The sequence below is a fragment of the Bos indicus genome, chromosome 20 (assembly GCF_029378745.1).
Source record: "Bos indicus isolate NIAB-ARS_2022 breed Sahiwal x Tharparkar chromosome 20, NIAB-ARS_B.indTharparkar_mat_pri_1.0, whole genome shotgun sequence".
Taxonomy (NCBI): Eukaryota; Metazoa; Chordata; class Mammalia; order Artiodactyla; family Bovidae; genus Bos; species Bos indicus.
The window spans coordinates 41,953,878-41,974,566 of NC_091779.1; the positions used below are offsets into that span (position 1 = coordinate 41,953,878).

Genomic DNA, 20,689 nt, shown 5'->3' on the forward strand with positions numbered 1-20,689 from the left:
TAATGGGGAATATACACCACCAGTGAATTTCAGTAGGGGAGGCGTATATGTTCTCTAGGAGGGTATCAGGTGTCATGAATTCTGAGGGGTTTATGATTTTTTGGTTGCTGTATCAGAAGGGCATAGATGAAGATTTCTAACATTTCTAAGGGTTGGCAAAGTGCACTTACCTGAGAGCATCATTGCCAGCACTCTGGGCATTTTGTATTTAAAATGTTTGTTAAATTGAGGGTTGAAAAATGATATCTTGCTGTTAAAATCTTTGGTTATTGGTGAGTTCTTAAGTCTCTTTGGTATGACTATTATTAATATAGTTCCTAATATTGATCCTTTATTTTTCAAAGGGAGATTCTACTGTAGTTGGAACAAGTAGGCTCCGTGACTTATATGACAAATTTGAGGAAGAGTTGGGGAGCAGGCAAGAGAAGGCCAAAGCTGCTAGACCCCCATGGGAGCCTCCCAAGACGAAGCTAGATGAAGATTTAGGTGAGTCAGAAGTTACTAGACCGAGATCCTGTGCTTTTTTTTTATTGTTTAATACCAGACTTTTGGGATGTGTCCTTGAGAGTCCCATAGTAAAATTTCCTAATGTCCATTTTATTTTAATTCCAGTCAGCAAATACATAGCAATGTAACTTTCTTCTTTTCGATTTTCTTTTCTCTTAGTTATATTCAGTAGAATACATAAGAGATCTCATTTGCAAGGCATGCTGGCCACTGTGTCCCCCAAGACTCCTTCTGTCTTAAAATCAGAAGGGACCACAGTCCAGCCTCCCGTCAAAAGCAGGAGCCTGTTCCCGTGCCTCGAGCTCTGATGGGCAGGCATCTCCTGTGGCTCTCTCCACTGCCAGGGTGTGGAAACTCCAGCCCGAGTCCAGCTCTGTTTGAAGCGCTCTCTTTATTCACAAAGTTTCCATCACTTTCTTACATATTTTCACGTATGTATTCTGAGACTCCAAGGAGATGCTGAGATCACTGCTTCTCACCACATCGTGTCCTTAGCCCCTAACGCAATGCTGTATGCAGAGGAGACGTTCAGTGTGCCTTTTCCTGCGTGTTTTCTGGCTCTCGTCTGCCCACCTTTGTTATTTCTCCTTCACTCAGAGGCAGTGTCCGTGGTGGGGAAAAGCACAACAGAACCAGCTGGCCCGGGTTTGAATCCTGGTTCCACCACTTGAAATGTGATCTCGGGCAAGTGATGTGATTCTCTGTGTCTCGATTTTCTCGTCTTAAAAGAGGAATGACAGTACCCATCTCACGTAGTATGCTCGAAAATACAGCAGTGTCAGGGCTCCTTCTTACTACGCTGTACTGCAGTAATCTCTTGTAGGATCACTCCAAGTTCTAGGTCTTCTTTTTTTCTTTTTTGATTGTAGTAAAATACAAAGAACATGTACATAATACACGTAAGATATACTACTTAGCCGTTTTTGGACGTATGGCTCTGTAGCGTGTTACATGCATTCATATTGTGTAAACAATCTTTGGAACTCTTTTCATCTTGCTAAACTGAAAACTCTATCAAGATTAAAGACCAACTCCCCATTCCTGTCTCCCTTTGCCTCTGGCAACCATCCTTCTACTTTCTGTCTCTATGAATCTGACTAGTCTAGGTACCTCATATAAGTAGAGTCATACCATATTTGTCTTTTGTGACTGGATTGTTTCGTTACAATAATTCTTGGTCTGTTTTTATCTAGTCATTTTTGAAGGACTAGAGTCTCCTATTGTTACTATTGAGAGAAAAAAATTTAGAATCTGATTCAGTCTGATCTTCAGAGCCTGGCATTCATGACCTTTTATCCCCTCACTTCTGGATTTTTTCCTGTGAGGCCTTTGCTGCAGCCAGAGTCCACCCATTGTCTTGCTCCATGCTTTTGCCTGCAGCGCCCCTTCTGTGTTCCTTTCCTTCTCATCAGCCCAACCCCGCCCCCATCCGTGTGCCTGGGTCACGTGCACCCCTTCTAGGAAACCCCGGTGGATCAGGGTGGATTCACTGCACCTTTTAGGAGGTGAAACCTCAGACAGCTCTGGCGGTTTGCATTTTCTCTGGTCTTGTTCACCAAGTCTTTCTCTAAAAATCTTTGATCCTTTGTTTCCCCCTCTAGATTGTGACTTAGCATCATGGGCTCTATTAGATTTCATGGGTTGCTTAGCAGAGTTCTAGTGTGGAGTAGGCACTGGAGTGTTTGCTGGAAAATAATCAGCTGTCCTTACATTTCTAAACGTAGGTCCTTACGTTTCAGTCATTTGGAAGTAAATCTTCATGTAAAACCTTCATGTAAAATGTAAATCTTCATGTAAAACCTTCATGTAAAATCAGCTTGCAGACTGCTTCAGCTTCTCTCCATCTTTTTCCCCTCACCGCTATAGAGAGTTCCAGTGAATCCGAATGCGAGTCCGATGAGGACAGCACCTGCTCTAGCAGCTCAGACTCTGAAGTTTTCGACGTCATTGCAGAAATCAAACGTAAAAAGGCCCATCCTGACCGACTTCATGATGAACTTTGGTACAACGACCCAGGCCAGGTGCGCAGGCTTTTATGCTCTTGCTGTGAAGGTTGCACACCCACACATCACATTTATGACTGCTGGCTCAGAAGATGCATGGTAGCTGGTATTGAAACTGAATTTTACTCTCAGGGCTGGGCGTCATCCTTCACAGCTTATTTCTTTTCAGCTTCAGCTCCAAAGCGTAAGCACCAGAGCAAGTGTTCCTTGAATCATATTTGACGATGTTTGTAAATCCTGTGTGAGGGAGCAGGATGGTGGTGCTGCCTCATTAAACTTGCAGTAAACGGAAGGAGACGAATGGTAGGATGAGGGAGAGAGCTCTTGTAGCTCTTTTTAAAAGCAGTTCATCTAGAAGTTATCTTGTAACCATACAGTAAACAATGTCCCAGGCCCTATGAGACTTCGTATTTGCCAGTTGGTAGAAGTCACAATTCCTTGTAACTTCTTGTTATTAAGCGTGTTTGAGCTAATGACATCGTGTGTGTTTGTGCTCAGTTGCTCAGTCGTGTCTGACTCTTTTCGACCCCATGGACTGTATGTAGCTCATCAGGCTCCTTTGTCCATGGGATTCTCCAGGGAAGAATACTGGAGTGGGTTGTCATGCCCTTCTCCAGGGGATCTTCCCAACCCAGGGATCGAACCCGCATCTGTTGTGTCCCTGTGTTGGCAGGTGGATTCTTTACCATTGCGTCACCTGGGAAGCCAGTGACGTCATAGGTGGACATAATTATTTTTTATTTTCACTTTCTGTTTTATTATGAAGTTATACTGGTGGAACAGTGGTAAAGAATCTGCCTGCCAATGCAGGAGATGCAAGAGATGCGAGTTCAATCCCAGGGTTGGAGGGATACCACTGGAGTAGAAAGTGGCACCCCACTCCAGTGGTCTTGCCTGGAAAGTTCCATGGACAGAGGAGCCTGGGAGGCTCTAGTCCATGGGGTAACAAAGAGTAAGACACTGTTGAGCAACTGAGCATGCACACACAATAATACATAGTGCAAAATAGTATCTTTTTAAAATAATTGTATTTTTACAAATGTATAATACATACAAAAGTAGTATCTTTAATACATGTCAACTTATCAAGCATAATTAAACATATCCCTAGAAAAAGATCATTTAAAATTTATATTTTGTAAATAAATTCATACCATTCTACATTATTTTGATATTGTTCTCCTGGTTCATATTAGATTACATTATCTTTTTTTTTTTAATGTAGAATTAATGTAGTTAGAATGCCTGACAGAAATGTACCTTGTGGTCCTTTTTGCTCTCTGAGAATTGAGCAGAAATGTTTACAAATTGTTAATACACTTTGGAATCTTTACTTTGGTACATTAATCATGTATATGATCTTTTTAAACAGCTTTAGCAAGTTATAATTCACATACCATACAATTTACACAATTAAAGTGTACAGTTCATTTTTTTTTTGTATATTCACAGAATTGTACAGTCATCACAATTTAATTTTAGAACATTTGTGTGTCCCCCAAGAAAAATCCTTTCTCCATTAGTCACTCCCCTTACCTGGTGTGTGGTCTTTTAATGGACTTTGTTCTCATATCAAGAAACAAATAGTCTCAGTGTTGTATTGACTGTATTTGGTTTTGTATCCCCTGTACAGGTGAGCCTTATAAAGGGCTGATCTGTATTGGAGACCAGACCCTGGTAAAAGATGGGCATGTAAGATGTCTATTTCCTTCCCTGGAAATAAGTGAGCACTAAATGATTTTTCCGCATTTTTCATCACAAGTTGTGTCCTGCATTAGGAATGTGTTGTGACTTTGGTGGGAATTCAATCACATCTCTGTTTGCCAGCTGTTATTTTGGATAATATCTTAATGTGATTTTTTTTTTTTTAGGTAGCCATATTATTCCTCTCTTGTACCACCTGGAGCTTTAGATTTCTCAAAGGGATAAAGAGACTTATAGTTTTTTTAATATTTCTTTTCAAAGTTTTATTGAGCTATTTTTGACAAAATGAGTTATAAATCCCTAGAACTCTAAAGAAATATGTATATGTATATAGAATATATATGTCTCATAATAATATCGTATATATAAATATCTATGTTTTAATTAATACCAAAAAAGTGAGAAATGGAACTCCACTTCTCCATTCTCCAGACCGATGCTCTGATCTCCTTTTTGATTCCATATTAACCATTTATATTGAATAAACTCACGAACTGGTTAAGGCCCTTTAAGGTTTTGACCTCAGTTCTGCCTTTTTGGCGGAGAAGGCAATGGCATCCCACTCCAGTACTTTTGCCTGGAAAATCCCATGGACGGAGGAGCCTGGTGGGCTATAGTCCGTGGGGTCGCTAGAGTCGGACACGACTGAGCGACTTCACTTTCACTTTTCACTTTCATGCATTGGAGAAAGAAATGGCAACCCACTCCAGTGTTCTTGCCTGGAGAATCCCAGGGACAGGGAAGCCTGGTGGGCTGCCGTCTCTGGGGTCACACAGAGTTGGACACGACTGAAGCGACTTAGCAGCAGCAGCAGCTGCCTTTTTGGTCTTGTCACTTACTTATGTGATCCATTCCATTTAGATGGGTCTCATGTTCCTGGGTTCAGACAGTAAAGAACCTGCCTGCAGCATGAGAGACTTGGGTTTAATCTCTGGGTGGCGAAGATCTCCTGGAGAAGGGAATGGCTCCCCACTTCAGTATTCCTACCTGGAGAATTCCGTGGACAGAGGAGCCTGGTGGGCTACAGTCCATGGGGTTGCAGAGAGTCAGACACGACTGAGCAACTAACACTTTGCTTTTCACTTTCATGTTCTTGGAGCATAACGTTGGATTCCTTCTTTCTCTTTTTTCTCTTTTCCTGGTTCGTCGTGTAGAATAGCCATCTTTTTTTCACATTTTGGCTTCTTGAACCCTGTTTTTTCCTTTATTTTGAAATTACTAAGCATATCATGTGTGTGTTATTTCTCCCATGTAAATATTCTTAGTGCTTGCTTCAGCAGTACATACACTAAAATTAAAATAAGGGTTCCTTAATCATGTGGACCCTGAGCTAGGTATCACCCACCTATCCCCCCTGTAGTGCTTAACCAGCAGCTTTCTATCCAAGAAGCACCCAGGATTATTCACTTATCGAATCATGTGAGTGGAGTTCATGGCCAGAAAATGAATTAAGGTGAAAAAACAGACACAGAGTCCCCTGATTAGTGCTAGAAGTTTTTCTGGTTCTAGGAGTCATTTTCTTCCTTCTGCTTGAGATACCTTTTGGTCTCTTCTTTGAAAACATTTAATCTGCAGGTCACCTTCAAAGCGTTCTACATGTTCCTTCAGAATATAAACTAGGCTTTTCTTTTGTGAAAGAGTCATTTTTCCTGAAATAAGAAATAGCGGGAACATACTGGAAAGCAGTAGGAGAAGATGGGGGCAAACAGGGCGCTGACACTGATATTTTCTGCTCGGCTGCACAAATAAGTCGGGAATCCAGCGTTGTCATAGCGTTTCCCTTTATCAGACAATATAGACAGTTTGCAGCTTTATTGGTTTTGGAACATCCGTTTAATCTTCAAACCTTGACAGCCTTTCAGAGCTTCGGTACTCATGACATTAAAACCCACACAGTTTCCGCGGCATCGTCGTGCATGGAGTGGATTTTCCCCCCAATAAAAACGAATTACATTCTGTTTCTGACAGATGAATGATGGCCCACTCTGCAAATGCAGCGCAAAAGCGAGACGCACGGGCATCAGGCACAGCATTTATCCCGGAGAAGAGGTAACTGGTTTGGGTTATTACATTTGTCAGCGCTGAGCAGCCAGAAGTAGACAGATGCTGCTGCTATTCTGCTCCCCATAAATGAAGTAATACCCTGGAAATAGTCTTCTCAGGTTCCCTGATAGTCTCTGTTACTAATCACTGGAGAAGAGACATACTTGGGTTTTGGGGGTGGAATGGGAATGTTATCAAGGACACTTCGGGAGGTTCATCATTTAAAGTAGGCAAAGTGAATTTGAAGTGCCCTTTTTTTTTTTTTTTAAATCATTTTCAGTATCCTAAAATGGTCCGTAATTGTAGTTGTTTTTCATGTTTTTGTTGTGAACGGTGGTGAATCTCTGGAGAAACGCTCTTATCGAGGTGCTGTATGGCACATGTCCTCTTCCCTTGGGGATGTGCGTGTACGCCCTTGTCTTTGTCAGTCTTTGTCTGTTGTCTCCACTCAGCTGTGAGCGTCACACGGACTTGTTTGACCTGTGTCACACCCTACCCCTGGGTCGTCAGGAACACTCCAAAGGTGTTTGCATGATGAGTTGAACACTTTTACATTGAAGAGTTACACGTAACTACTCCCGATCAATTATTTTCCTTCGTTTTTTTCCCCATTACGTTTTACTTCTCTGCAAGGTATTCTCGTTAATCCCAGGATTGTCACTTTATGCTTCAGCACACTGTATTTAGGGCTTCCCTGGTGACTTAGTGGTAAAGAATCTGCCTGCCATCGCAGGAGGCGCAGGAGATCCTGGTTTGATCCCTGGGTCGGGAAGATTCCCTGGCAAAGGGAATGGCAACCAGCTGCAGTGTTCTTGCCTGGGAAATCCCATAGACAGAGGAGCCTGGCAGGCTACAGCCCATGGGGTCGCAAAGAGCTGGACACCACTTGGACTAAACAACAACAATAACAACAGAGTATAGTGAGGGCGTGTGGGACAAGGCCTGCGCCCTGTGAGTGTCCGTGTGCATGCCTCAGGCCGGGGTCTCTGCAGGTGGGGCTGCTGTGGAGACCTTCCATGGTCAAGAGGAGTGTGGGCTCGGGACTGAGCAGAGGGGGATGTCCACCTGGGGTGGACCTTTAGAGCTGGGCTTGTCGAAGTTGTCTCACATGGGGCCAGGATGGTTTTCATACGCGCATCTCTGTCTGTGCCGAGAAAGCTGCCTGAGAAAGGGCATGGTGAAGGGGGCTTCTTGTAGTGGAGGGGGACCTGGAAGGAGCTGATGGCTGCAGGCTGTGTGCTGACTGTTTTTCGCACGGCTGGGCAGCAGAGCCCTCTGTGAAGGGAGATTCGGGTGGGCAGTGGTGCTGGCTGAGGCAGTCAAACCCATTCTTAGAGTATACTTGGCCCTTTCACCATGGATGGGGCCTACATGGTCCACATTCTGTCAAGGGGCCAGTTGGCCCTCAGGGATGGTGCCATATTGGGGTCCAAGCGGTGGTCATTATAGGTGGCTGGTATGGCAGTCAGCTTAGCAACTTAGCCTTGGATGCTGTTGAGCTCCATCTGCTCCTGTGTCCACTTCATGTCCATTCATTCATTCATGCCCATCCTGTCGGCTCTGGGGGACTGACTGCTGACTGAGGCTGGCCGGGGCATTTTGTTAGCTCAGTGGTTTAGAACCTCTTCCACGGTGGGTGTCCCCCGCCCTGGGGGCACCCCAAGACTGTCTTATCCCTGATCATCCCAGGTTTTTCCTTCTAGGCCTCTGACCAGCTGGCTGGCCACTTGCTTTCTGCCATGCTGCTGCTGCTGCTACTAAGTCGCTTCAGTCGTGTCCGACTCTGTGTGACCCCATAGACGGCAGCCCACCAGGCTCCCCTGTCCCTGGGATTCTCCAGGCAAGAACACTGGAGTGGGTTGCCATTTCCTTCTCCAATGCATGAAAGTGAAAAGTGAAAGTGAAGTTGCTTAGTCGTGTCCGACTCTTCTCGACCCCATGGATTGCAGCCCACCAGGCTCCTCTATCCATGGGATTTTCCAGGCAAGAGTATTGGAGTGGGTTGCCATTGCCTTCTCCATTTCTGCCATGAGTCCATCTTTATTCTAACCTCAGGCTACTTCTCTTTCCACACAAAGTAGATGACCAGGTATACCACCTGGAACCCTGCCCACTGGGTGGTCTCCCTCGTCCCTGTCTTCAGAGCCATCCATGAAGAAGGCTGCAGCACAGTCTGTTTTTGGCTTGCACCTCCTTTCTTTTCTTTGTTTTTTAAAGAACGCTGTCTTATTTATTTGGCTGTACCAGGTCTTAGTTTACGACGTGCAGGATCCTTAGTTGTGGCATGTGGGAATCTTAGTTATGGCATGCAGGGTCTAATTCCCTGACCAGGGATTGAACCCAGGCCCCCTGCTTTGGAAGCTTAGAGTCCTCACCCCAGGGCCACCAGGGAAGTCCCTGTACTTCCTTTTTGGCTGACCCATTTGCAAACTGAGCTTGGACTTTTCCTTCTGCTTTCAGTACCCCTGACTTTAGTCATCAGCTGAGGGAGTGTGCTGATGTGACAGTGGTGGGTACCCAGTTTGTTCATGCCCCCTACTCTGTATGTGCCAGGTTCTGTGGTTCTGGTTATAGGCACCCTCCTTCTTATGATGGCCCCACCCAAACGTGTGCCCAGAGGGGACTGGCAGAACCCAGCTCTCGTCGGGCAGTTCCAGCCCCACATCTGTTTGCTGTCCCTTGGCCGTGCCTTCCATGTCTGCCAGGGCCCAGCAGCATACTCGAAATTGCTTTGCAAAGGTACATAATTTTTCATGATAGACAGCACGGCTTGGCTTCAGAACCTCAGAGGCCAGCATGGTGATTCTCCCAGTGTGTCCGTAAGCCCCTCTCAGCATCTTTTCCTACCAGCAGTCTGGGATTTGCTGAATCACATGGCTCCCATTGCAGGGCAACTTGAGCTGTGGTTTGAAACTGCCGAGGCCTTTCTCACTTGAGCAGGCCTTTCTCACTTGAGTCACTCTCATAGCTGGTGGCCTTTTGTGCCATTTTATAAATGGGCTGTAGTAATATCCTCTGTGAGGATGGCGTTGCCTCCTGACCTCGAAGAAGCCCACCTGGTATTCTGTTTCCTTCTTCACTGTAGGAATGGAAGAGGCAGTAGTTTTGTGTTTTACTTTGGATGGCTGTCTTGGAACCACTGACTCCTAAAAATGGAGTGGCTATGGGAGGCCCTGAATCTCGGTAGGGTTTCTCTCCCACCCTTTGGAGCATGTACAGTTTACCAAGACTTTTCGCTCGGTCGACATAATGTCAAAGATACAATGGAGCAGTATGACATGCTGCAGTATTCTAGGTCAGGAGCGCCTTGGACTGTATGATGACAGTGAGTAGAAGAATTCACACAAGCTGGTGGCAAAACCGTTAGTGTTGTCTATTCCATGTGAACGTGAACCTGTTCTCATCAGAGCTGGTCCTCATTCTGTTGGGATAGGAAAGAATACATTCAGCAGGTCAGTTGCCGCACACTTGGTGCCTGAGATCACTTTCATCTGCTGAAACTGCTGTAATACCTGGCACGGCAGGTGCAGTCGGAGCTACTTGGCTGAGCTTCTTGGGGTCTATGGTCATCTGCCGGGATCCACTTGATTTCTTCAGGGCCCAGACTGGTGCATTAAACAGACCGTGATAGGGGCAGTCACCCTTGTGTCATTTGGATCCTTAAGGGTGGCACAATCTCCACCATTCCCCGGAGTCACACTGTTTTTGATGTCCAGGTTGGCTTCTGCTTGACCTTTCCCACTATGGTGGCTCTTACTCCACAGATCAGGGACCCAGGGGGAGGTGTCACCGTCTGCCCATTTTGTCAATTCCAGTGGTACGTCTAGGGACCAAGGAAATGACCACTGGGTGGATCTGTAGACTCAGTGGACCTCCTATAAGCCAGACCGTGACCAAGATCTATACTGCCTTGGCCTCATCTGCCCCACTCTGACGGGGATAGCAGGGTGATACGTCCAGTCTTTGAGTATCACTTGATTCAGATGGTGTGTCCAGCACTCCTTACACTGTGTGACTTCCTCCTTCCCCAGCGTACAGTTCCTTGAGCACAATGGGCATAGGCCCCTTTGGGGAAGGACAGGGTTGTCATGACTATTTTTGCTTGTGATTGTGTCACAGGGCCTGGCCTCTGGCCTCTTGGGCAGCCTTTTCAGTCAGTGGATTTCAGTACAGTAACTTGGTCGGGTCTGGAACTGGGCAAGGGATTATGACTGTGTATGGGAGCAACCTACCTTAAGCCTCTTGTTTGTCCAGTCTTGATTTCTTCCGTTGGCACAAACTAAGGTGGTATGCTTGTCAGCTACCCATTTATTTTGTACCCAAGGACACCAGGCTGTGAAAGCCTCTTCTGTGACCCTTTTGGGTCAGATCCCCTTGGCTGCCACTTTGGTCCTACCGGTCATGATGATAATCGTGTAACCTGGCTTCTTAAAATGAGCTCCATCGTCTTACCTCTGGTTTCAGAGTCTTGTCATCCTTGATGTGGTCAGCAAGCTGTGTACTGTGTCAGCCCCTCTTATGCTCAGTCCTGGCCTGCAGAGGATGCCACCACTGATCATCCTACTGATGCTGGTGCTCCTGTGCCAGCATGTTCCTTTTGGCCTTGGTCAGTGGCATGTCTTCTGGGCCATGAAAGATGATTATCTGGTATTTTTTCAGGCATAGATATTATATCCATCCCAGTGTGCCCATTTCCTTGAATCTTTGAATTCCTTCTTTTTCTGTCTGTCCTGCAGTTTTGGTATTTTCACTTTAGTCAGCATGGACCATTGCTTTTTCATGCTACTAAGACATCTGACAGAGAAGGCAATGGCACCCCACTCCAGTACTCTTGCCTGGAAAATCCCATGGATGGAGGAGCCTGGTAGGCTGCAATCCATGGGGTCTCGAAGAGTCGGACACGACTGAGCGACTTCACTTTCACTTTTCACTTTCATGCCTTGGGGAAGGAAATGGCAACCCACTCCAGTGTTTTTGCCTGGAGAATCCCAGGGACGGGGGAGCCTATTGGGCTGCCGTCTGTGGGGTCACACAGAGTCGGATATGACTGAAGCGACTTAGCAGCAGCAGCAGCAAGACATCTGAGTGGAACTTCCCTGGTGGCTCAGACAGTGAAAAACCTGCCTTCAATGCAGGAGACCCTGATTCAATCCCTGGGTCAGGAAGATCCCCTGTAGAAAAGAATGGCAACCCACTCCAGTATTCTTACCTGGAGAATCCCATGGACTGAGGAGCTTGGTGGGCTACAGTGCATGGGGTCACAAAGACTCAGACACGACTGCGAGACATCTTAGTAGGGAGTTCGCAGCATCTCCTGATGGCCTTGGATCCTGAATGCTCCTAACTCCGTCAGCTGTTCCCTAACCAACTGTTTCCTGGTCCTCTTGATCACGCACTGCCAGTCCTGTGTGAGTTCCTGCTGCTGGCATGTGCTGGCGCTGGCTAGTTCTTATAGTTCCTGTGGGATATTATGTTTCCTCTTAGTACTTTCCAGCTGTGAAATGTGAAACCAGTGATGCTATTCAGTTCAGTCGCTTAGTCACGTCCAACTCTGCGACCCCATGGACTGCAGCATGCTAGCCTTCCCTGTCCATCATCAACCCCGAGAGCCTACTCAAACTCATGTCCATCGAGTTGGTGATGCCATCCAACCATCTCATCCTCTGTTGTCTCCTTCTCCTCCTGTCTTCAGTCTTTCCCAGCATCAGAGTCTTTTCCAGTGAGTCAGTTCTTCCCATCAGGTGGCCAAAGTATTGGAACTTCAGTTCCAGCATCAGTCCTTCCAATGAATATTCAGGACTGATTCCCTTTAGGTTTGACTGGTTTGATCTCCTTGAAGTCCAAGGGACTTTCAAGAGTCTTTTCCAACACCACAGTTCAAAAGTATCAATTCTTTGGCACTCAGCTTTCCAACTTTCACATCCATACATGATTACTGGAAAAAACATAGCTTTGACTAGACAGACCTTTGTCAGCAACGTAATGTCTCTGCTTTTTAATATGCTCTCAAGTTTTTCATAGCTTTTGTTCCAAGGAGCAAGTGTCTTTTAATTTCATGGCTGCAGTCACCATCTGCAGTGATTTTGGAGCCCAAGAAAATAAAATCTGTCACTGTTTCCATTGTTTCCCCATCTATTTGCCATGAAGTGATGGGACTGGATGCCCCATAATCTTCATTTTTTTGAATGTTGGGTTTTAAGCCAGCTTTTTCACTCTCCTTTTTCACTTTCATCAAGAGGCTTTTAAATTCCTCTTCACTTTCTGCCATAAGGATGGTGTCATCTGCATATCTGAGGTTATTGATATTTCTCCCGGCAGTGTTGATTCCAGCTTGTTCTTCATCCAACCTGGCAGTTATGCTGTGGTATGACCCTAATTATAGGTCTCTTGTCAGGTAGGGAGATTTGATGGGGTAGGGGAGGTGAGGACAATGTCACCTTCAGGGGCTTTCCTTGTCTTCAGACAGAGGAGTGCTTGCTCTTCATAGACAAGGCTAGGTTGCCTCTGAAGATTCAGAAGGTTTAGAGGAGTCTAAGGAGGCAAACTGGAGAAGGAAATGGTAACCCACTCAGTGGGAAATCTTCCCTGTGAAATGCAATGGACAGAGGAGCCTGGCGGACTACAGTCCATGAGGTCACAAAGAGTCAGACACGACTGAGTGACTAAATGACAATAAGGCGTCAAAACCTGTACGTCCGCATCGCAGGTTCCATAGCCCTGACCTTGGAGTAACAGACCTACGGTGGATGGTTGTTAATTAGTCTTTAAGGCCCACCGACTCTGACAGGTGAGCCCCAGGCGTAGTCCTGGCGCGCAGCCTGACCTCGCGCTGCTGGTGATGGGAGCCTCTTAGTGGGCCATCAGCAGGTCCTCTGCTTTCATGTCTGGCTTCCAGCTGCCTTTCCTCCTCCTCCTCTCCGGCCGCATTTCTGCAGAGCAGTGGTTCTCTTAGGCCTTCTGACTAGTATCAGCAGCACCTCAGACCTTATTAGATGTGCAGATTCTCAAGCCTGCCTCAGCTGCTGAATCAGAAACTTCTGGGCACGAGGAGCAAGCAGTCTGAGATCACCCTAAGGTTTGAGGAACAAGGTAGAGCATCAGTGGTGCTCGGCAGTAGTCATCCATCCCACTATCCGTACAGCTTCTGGTCACTCCAAGTCTTCAACACCTGCTGCATCGCACCTGCTTCCGCTGGTATAGTCTCCCACTGAGCATCTTTGAAAGTTTCAGCTGGCGAGTTATCTGGTGCCAGGGGCTGTGTGTGCCACCAGGCACTGTGATGGGTTCTTTATTGCCAGTCGGATGGCAGGTGATTCAGCTCCAAAACCTCATCTTACCTCCTGCTTTCTTGGATCACCTCTGGTACCTACTGTCACACCCTGGATTCTCCGGAAGCAGATGTGAAGGTGAAGTCTGGGGCGCATGATGTTTCTCAGGGATCTTCACCTGTGAGCGGAAGAGGGTATGAGCAGGATTGGACAGAGGGATTGGCCGAACTGTGAGTCAGTCCCAACAAAGCCCTAGTCAACCTGGTGATGACCCAAGGAATGAGTATTGCCCATTCAAGGTGGGCCGCAGTGGCTGGGCCTTCGTACCTCTGTCTCGCTTAGTATACACCTGACATCAGGTGAGGGGGCTCTGTTCGTGACGCAGATCCTGAAGGAGCCGGCAGCTAGAGACTGCTGTCAGCACTGTTTAAGGGCAACAAGTCCTTCCCTGAAGGGTGGTCGGGGTCACACATCGCTGTGTCTGTCAGAGTACCCAGTGATTCTGCTGATGCTGCTTTTCTTTTCTTGCCCTAAGCTCCATGCATGTTCTGTTCTACCAATTCTTGTGGTTCCTGCATTTCTGTTTCCTTCTATTTTTACTCAGCATATTTAACCATATCACTTTGTTCCCCTTCCTGTTATAGCCTACTGCTATTACTTCTGAGATTGTTCTTTTTGCTTTTTGGTTTATTGGGAGGTTAGCAAAGTCAAGTATTGTGTTATTTTACAAATGAAAAGGAAGATAGTCATGGAAATTTAGTTCTAGAAAGATCTCTATGTTCAAACCCCTTGTATTGTATGTGAATAGGCAGGTTGAATACCAGTGACCAGCCAGCCCATGTTTATCCATTCAGTTAGTGGTAAAGTGAATATTGTTCTTTTCCTACCAGTTTGTGAAGGAACACACATAAAACCTCTTTTGTCAGATGTGAATGTAGAAAATACAGTCTAGTTTTGAGTAACAATATTTTGCCACTTTACTCTTAAACTTACTTTTGTTTTTCCCCTCAGGCCATCAAGCCCTGTCGTCCTATGACCAACAATGCTGGCAGGCTTTTCCACTATCGAATTACAGTCTCACCTCCCACGAACTTTTTAGTAAGTTCCTACCAAAATCTATTTCATTTGTTAAAAAATATAAATAGGATCTATGTGTGTTAATAGGTTGAAATGTGAATAGGCTAAGTGTGGACTCAGTTCTTAAAAAAATATTTTATTTTTATGCTGATAAAACTGGCCTTTATCATAATGACTTTAATTTGGCTTCCTCTCATTATACTAATTTCTGTGTCGTTTTTCTTTTATATTGTTGGTACCTCATAAGACCTAGTGAACTATGGATAGGTCTGTTGGAGCTATGGAGTTGGAAGAATGCATAGAACACTTGTGTATCTCTTAAAAATTGGCAAATAACTTATATATTATCTAGTGACCCATAACTATTGCATTTATGACAGTAAATGCCTAATATTTGTTGACTGTGGTACCAGGCACCATTCTGTGTTTGAAATGTATTAACTTATTTCTCACAGAAAGTTGATAGAGTAGGTATTATTTTCCCCAGTATGCAGATGGGACAGTTGTCCATGTTTCTACAAATAAGGTTAAGTAACTTGCTGAAGATTATTCAGGTAACATGTGGCACAGTGGGGACTTGAACCTGGGCAGACTGACTCTGTAGTACACGGCTGTGTGCTATTTTACTGTGCTATACTGCTGTTGACAGCAGTATAATTAATTAATTCTGGTTACATTTTTTATTAGATTTCAATTTCAAAATTAGATTTTTTTTTTGATGTTTTTCTACATAAAAGTTACTTTCCTGTTTGAAGAAATATTAAATGTTTATTATTTATTTATTTTGATCACTTCTCAGCTTTTTGACTAAGATCAGGAGTAGTTTAGGGGCTTCCCAGGTGGCACAGTGGTAAAGAATCCTTCTGCCAATGCATGAGATAGAAGAGGCCCAGGTTCTATCCCTTGGTTGGAAAGATCCCCTGGAGAAGGAAATGGCGACCTGCTCCAGTATTCTTGCCTGGGAAATCCCATGGACAGCAGAACCTGGCGGGCTACAGTCGATGGGGTTGCAAAGAGTTGGACATGACTGGACACACTATTTGGTTGTTCCAGGACTTATTGGGGTGCTCGGGATCTTTCACTGCAGCATACCAACTCTTAGTTGCGGCATGAGGGATCCAGTTCCCCAACCAGGGATCAAAGCCTGGTCCCCTGCGTTGGGAGCTCAGAGTCTTAGCTGTTGGACCACAGGGAAGTCCTTCGGAATTAGATTATTAATTATTATTTATTTTAACAACTTTACTGAATATGATTAATATACCATAACTCACCCATCTAAAATATATATTTTATGATATTAAGAATTGTGAAACTAACACTACAATCTAATTTTAGAACATTTTCATCATTTCCCAAAGAAACCCTGTACTTACTGGCAGTCAGTTCTTTCCTGCTGCCCAGCCTTCAGCAACTACTAACATATTTTGTCTTTATCATTTGCCTAGTCTAGTATTTCATATGAATAGAAACATACAATGTATGATCATTTTGGTTTCTTCTGCTTAGCAAAATGTTTTCAAGATTCATCCATGGTGTAATATGTAACTTCATTCCGTTTTACTGCTGTATGGATATACTATATTTGATTTATCCATTCATCAGTCAGAGAACATTTGGGTGGTATCCACGGTTGGGCTATTATGAATAATGCTGCTGTGAACGTTTATTTACAAGTTTTTGCATGGATGTATGTTTTCCTTCCTTTGAGTGTAACTCTAGGACTAGAGTTGCTGGACTGTGTGGTAAATCTGTGTTTAGTATTTTGAGGAACTACCAAACTATTTTCCAAAATGGCTTTACCATTATTATTTCATTTGAAGTTCTCTCATTATATTTAATTTAGGACAACTTTGTTGAGTTATTCAGATGGGAAGTAACAGTAATATTAGAAAAACAAATGTGCATTAGGATATTCTTTAGTTTCCCCTACCCACCTAAGCTTTTCATATATATATGTGTGGGGGGGTATATGCATAAATGTTTATATATATGTAAATGTTTAAAAGAATAATGTTTAATATCTATGTAGAAAAAACATGTCTTTTAGGTTTCTAATCTTGATCATTTGCTCCATGTTTAGCATTTAGGATTAAAAATGGCAGACCATAAGAATGGCATAATGAACAGAGTCTCTTATGCTTAGATTAGCATTTGTATATTTTGATTAGATTCTATTTTCAGGTAATTAAGATCTGTGACATTATGCAAGAATTGGTTTGTTACAGTGTTTGCTGGCTGGGCTTTTCCTCGGGGGGTCTGGGGATGGAGCTGTGAGGGGAGGAGCCGCTGGCACCCTGGGGCCTTCAGAGCCTTCCAGGCTGCTGCTTGTCTTCACTGTTGTGATGCTTAGTCTTCTCTACTTTGAGCTTTGATTTGGCTGTGTGATTATCTTTTTCTTGTTAGGACTTCTGTTAGTACAGAAATACAGTTTAGTAAGAACAGGACTGGTAGTATTATGAGATTAAATAAAACAAGTTCCTAGAAAATGAAGTCATGTAGCCTTTTTTCCTTTATGGCAGCCATAATAAACCTTCTTGATTGTCTAGTATATAACTGAAGTCAGAGAATCCTACCAAGCTAGAGTTAAACTTCTTTGTAAAGTTTCTCCCTGGTGTCTGGGAGAACGTGAGCAGGAGTCTGTACTTGGTCGCTTTGGTTGGTTGCTTTTGTCCTGATAGATACTGTGCATGTAAAAGTCATATCATTTGTTCATGCTTCATGTTTCTGTTTGCTTTTAGACTGACAGGCCAACTGTTATTGAATATGATGATCACGAGTATATCTTTGAAGGATTTTCTATGTTTGCACACGCCCCCCTGACCAATGTAAGTATGTGCTAATTGGCCAGCTTTCTCCTTCCCTGTGCCCCCTTTCTTTCTAAAAGTCAAAGGAAATTTCTTTTCCTCTGACTTCTAAGTAACAACTACTTTACATCCCTTTGCCTAAGCTACAGGAAGTCAGCGGCAGTGTGTGTCAGGTGGGAGTGTGACATCTGTGCTAATGAGTCACAGGTTTGGTCCACATTAGATGGTGTAAGTAAACATGTATCAGAATAACATTTTGAGAGTGTGAAAGATTGAAAAAGAAGGATAAACTGTGGAGTAATGTGTCAAAGCTATTTTGGGGTGGGTGTCCTTCAAAAGAGAGCTGGAAAGTTTTAAGGAGAAGCTAGTACTTAGTCTGTGAGTCACAGGTAAAGAAATGGAGCTTGTTCAGGGCCTGAGTTAACTTCATAGTTTTCTGCTTTTGCATCCCAGGAAGACGTCCTCTTTAAGAGACTTTGACGTACAGATCATGATATTCTCAGGTATTAAGGCTGATCTGTTGGTAATCGGTTCAGATGGAAGTCCTGTAAGTCAAAATCTTTCTGTTTCAAAGCTAGCTGTCTTAGGGGTTGTCTTACTTATTGTATACTCTAGTTGGATGTAGAGTGGAATTCACTGGTGACTCAGGAAGGGAGTGTAGAGGTATCCATGAGTCAGTCAAGACACTGCTATAGAACTTACTGAATTTATAGCTACGGTATATGTACATTGAAGTAGAATGTTCGTTAATTCTTTCCGGTTTACATAAAAGAAATTATATCTGCAGTTTGAAAAGTTATTTTAGTTTATTTGAAATGTGAAATTCTGTTCCATTGAAGAGTAAAGAATAAAACCTTTGTCTAATCTTTCCACTTTCTATTTTTTTTTAGTAGACATGATTCCATAGTAGTGATACTAATTTAAAACAAATTGTTTAATGAGATTTTCTTTATGCCACAGTATATTTTATCTCAGAGAATTTTTTTTGAGAAGATGATTACATTGTAAGTGTAAAAATAAAATCACTTGATAATACATATCACATATCTCTAGGGTGAACCATAATATAGAAAATCATGTAATATTGAACAATATTTTTTATTGAGGTATAATTGACATATAATGTTACTAGTTTCAGATATATAGCATAATGATTTGGTATTTGTATATATTGTGAAGTGATCACCATGATAAGTCTAATTAACATCCATCATCATCCATACTGACAAACTTTTAAATTGGACTATTCTTTTTTAATTGAAGTAAAGTTGATTTATATGGTGTGCTAATCTCTGCTGTACAGCAAAGTGACTCAGTTATCCACACATATACATTCTTTTTTATATTCTTTTCCATTATGGTTTATCCCAGGATACAGTTCCCTGTGCTACACAGTAGGATCTTGTTGTTTTATCCATTCTAAGTGTAATAGTTTGCAATCTCTTAGTATATCCCTCTTCTTCCCCTCTCCCTTGGCAACCACAAATCTACTCTCTCTGTTTGTGTATTTGTTTCTGTTTTGTAAATAGGTTAATTTGTGCTATATTTTAGATTCCACATGTAAGTGACACAGTATGGCATTTGTCTTTCTCTTTCTGACTTACTTCACTTAGTACGATAATCTCTAATTGCATCCTTGTTGCTTCAGATGACATTTCGGTCTTTTTTAATTAATTACTTTTTTAATTGAAGAAGAATTGCTTTTTCGTTGTTTTTTGTCAAATATCAACATGAATCAGCCATAGGTATACATATGTCCCCTCCCTCCTAAACCTCCCTCCCCACTTTGTTCTTTCTTATAGCTGAGTAGTATTCCATTGTATATACATACCACATCTTCTTTATCCATTCATCTGTCAATGGATGTTTAGGTTGTTTAGACAATTTTTAAACGGTTTTTATGAAAAGGCACTAGGATGTTTTTAAATTTGGAGGTTTCTTATTTTATTACTTTTTAAATGTCTCAATTAGGCCCTCAAACCCTTTGTTACACTAAATCTCAGTCTTAGAGTTGCAAAGGCCTTTAGAAGTCATTTAGTCCAACTTGCCCCTACATTGCGCCACCTCATGCAAAGAGTTGACTCATTGGAAAAGACTCTGATGCTGGGAGGGATTGGGGGGCAGGAGAAGGGAACGACAGAGGATGAGATGGCTGGATGGGATCACCGACTCTATGGACATGAGTTTGAGTGAACTCCGGGAGTTTGTGATGGACATGGAGGCCTGGTGTGCTTCGAATCATGGGGTCGCAAAGAGTCGGACACGACTGAGCGACTGAACTGAACTGAACTGAACTGAGCCCCTACGTTATACTTTTCTCTCTTTTTTCCCTCAGAGGACTTGCAAATACAATAGTTAGTTACCATGAAAATACTTGAAAATTATCTATCTTATCTCTTAATTCCCTTTAAGTAATATAGATCTCATTTTAACTTTTAGGGTCACTTTAAAGAAGGAAGCTGTATGGCTTCAGAGAGGGTTTAAACCTTAATGATTCTATTTACTAGCTGTATGATTTGACCTTTCAATTTTTATAAGCCTTGACTTTTCTCATCTGTAAAATAGAGGTTATTAGTTATGGTACTCTTACTGGCTTTTATAAAAAAATAAATGAGATGACACATGAAAAGTGTTTATCATGATGTTTAATACACAGTACATTTGGCACTTATTATTTTGGATAAGATGTCAGACAGACATTTGAGTTTTTCTTCTAATTCTTATTTTTTTTTAAAACTGATTATTGGTATGTATGTGACATGGAAGTGATTCTTTGAGCTTTATTAAAGTTTCTCAACACAAGGTTTTGGCACTGAGAGGCTGCTAGTGTGAAATTAATTGCAGTTGTTACTGTTGCTATAAAATAAAAGATAGGACTGAAAAATTCCTGGCTTCAGCATATATATATATATATATATATATATATATATATATATATATTTATAAATATTCAAGCTCTCAGAACTTGAGAACTTAACTCTGTAATGAGAAGATAAGCCCCATCATTTATGTTAGAGATGTTGATAAAATAAATCGAGTTTTAAGCTAAGTGTTGTACAGTTCATAGGAATTAGATCCATCAAAGGCCTCTTGAATTTGAAATAGCCTCCCAAGAAAAAGAATTATTAAATCGCTTTACTGTTCTGATTCATTTTCTTGCCAGAGAGAACACATCAGCATGAAGGGCATGTAAATGATGGTAATGTTAGAATCTCAACCCAGTTTAGTTTTGACAGGTTCTCTTAAGGTCTTCTTGAATTAAAGTGGATTGAAAGCCTTGTTG

General features: G+C 42.9%; 1 protein-coding gene across 5 annotated transcripts in view; it reads left to right on the forward strand.

Annotated features, from left to right (window-relative positions):
- DROSHA (drosha ribonuclease III) overlaps nt 1-20,689 on the forward strand; it is a 123,092-nt gene that overhangs the window by 20,190 nt on the left and 82,213 nt on the right. For all 5 annotated transcript variants that reach the window (XM_070774804.1, XM_070774805.1, XM_019982966.2 and 2 more), the window contains 5 exons: nt 345-486; nt 2,374-2,528; nt 6,183-6,263; nt 14,537-14,623; nt 17,341-17,427. In XM_070774804.1, the coding sequence (XP_070630905.1) occupies nt 345-486; nt 2,374-2,528; nt 6,183-6,263; nt 14,537-14,623; nt 17,341-17,427 (552 nt within the window). The remainder of the gene's footprint in view (nt 1-344; nt 487-2,373; nt 2,529-6,182; nt 6,264-14,536; nt 14,624-17,340; nt 17,428-20,689) is intronic.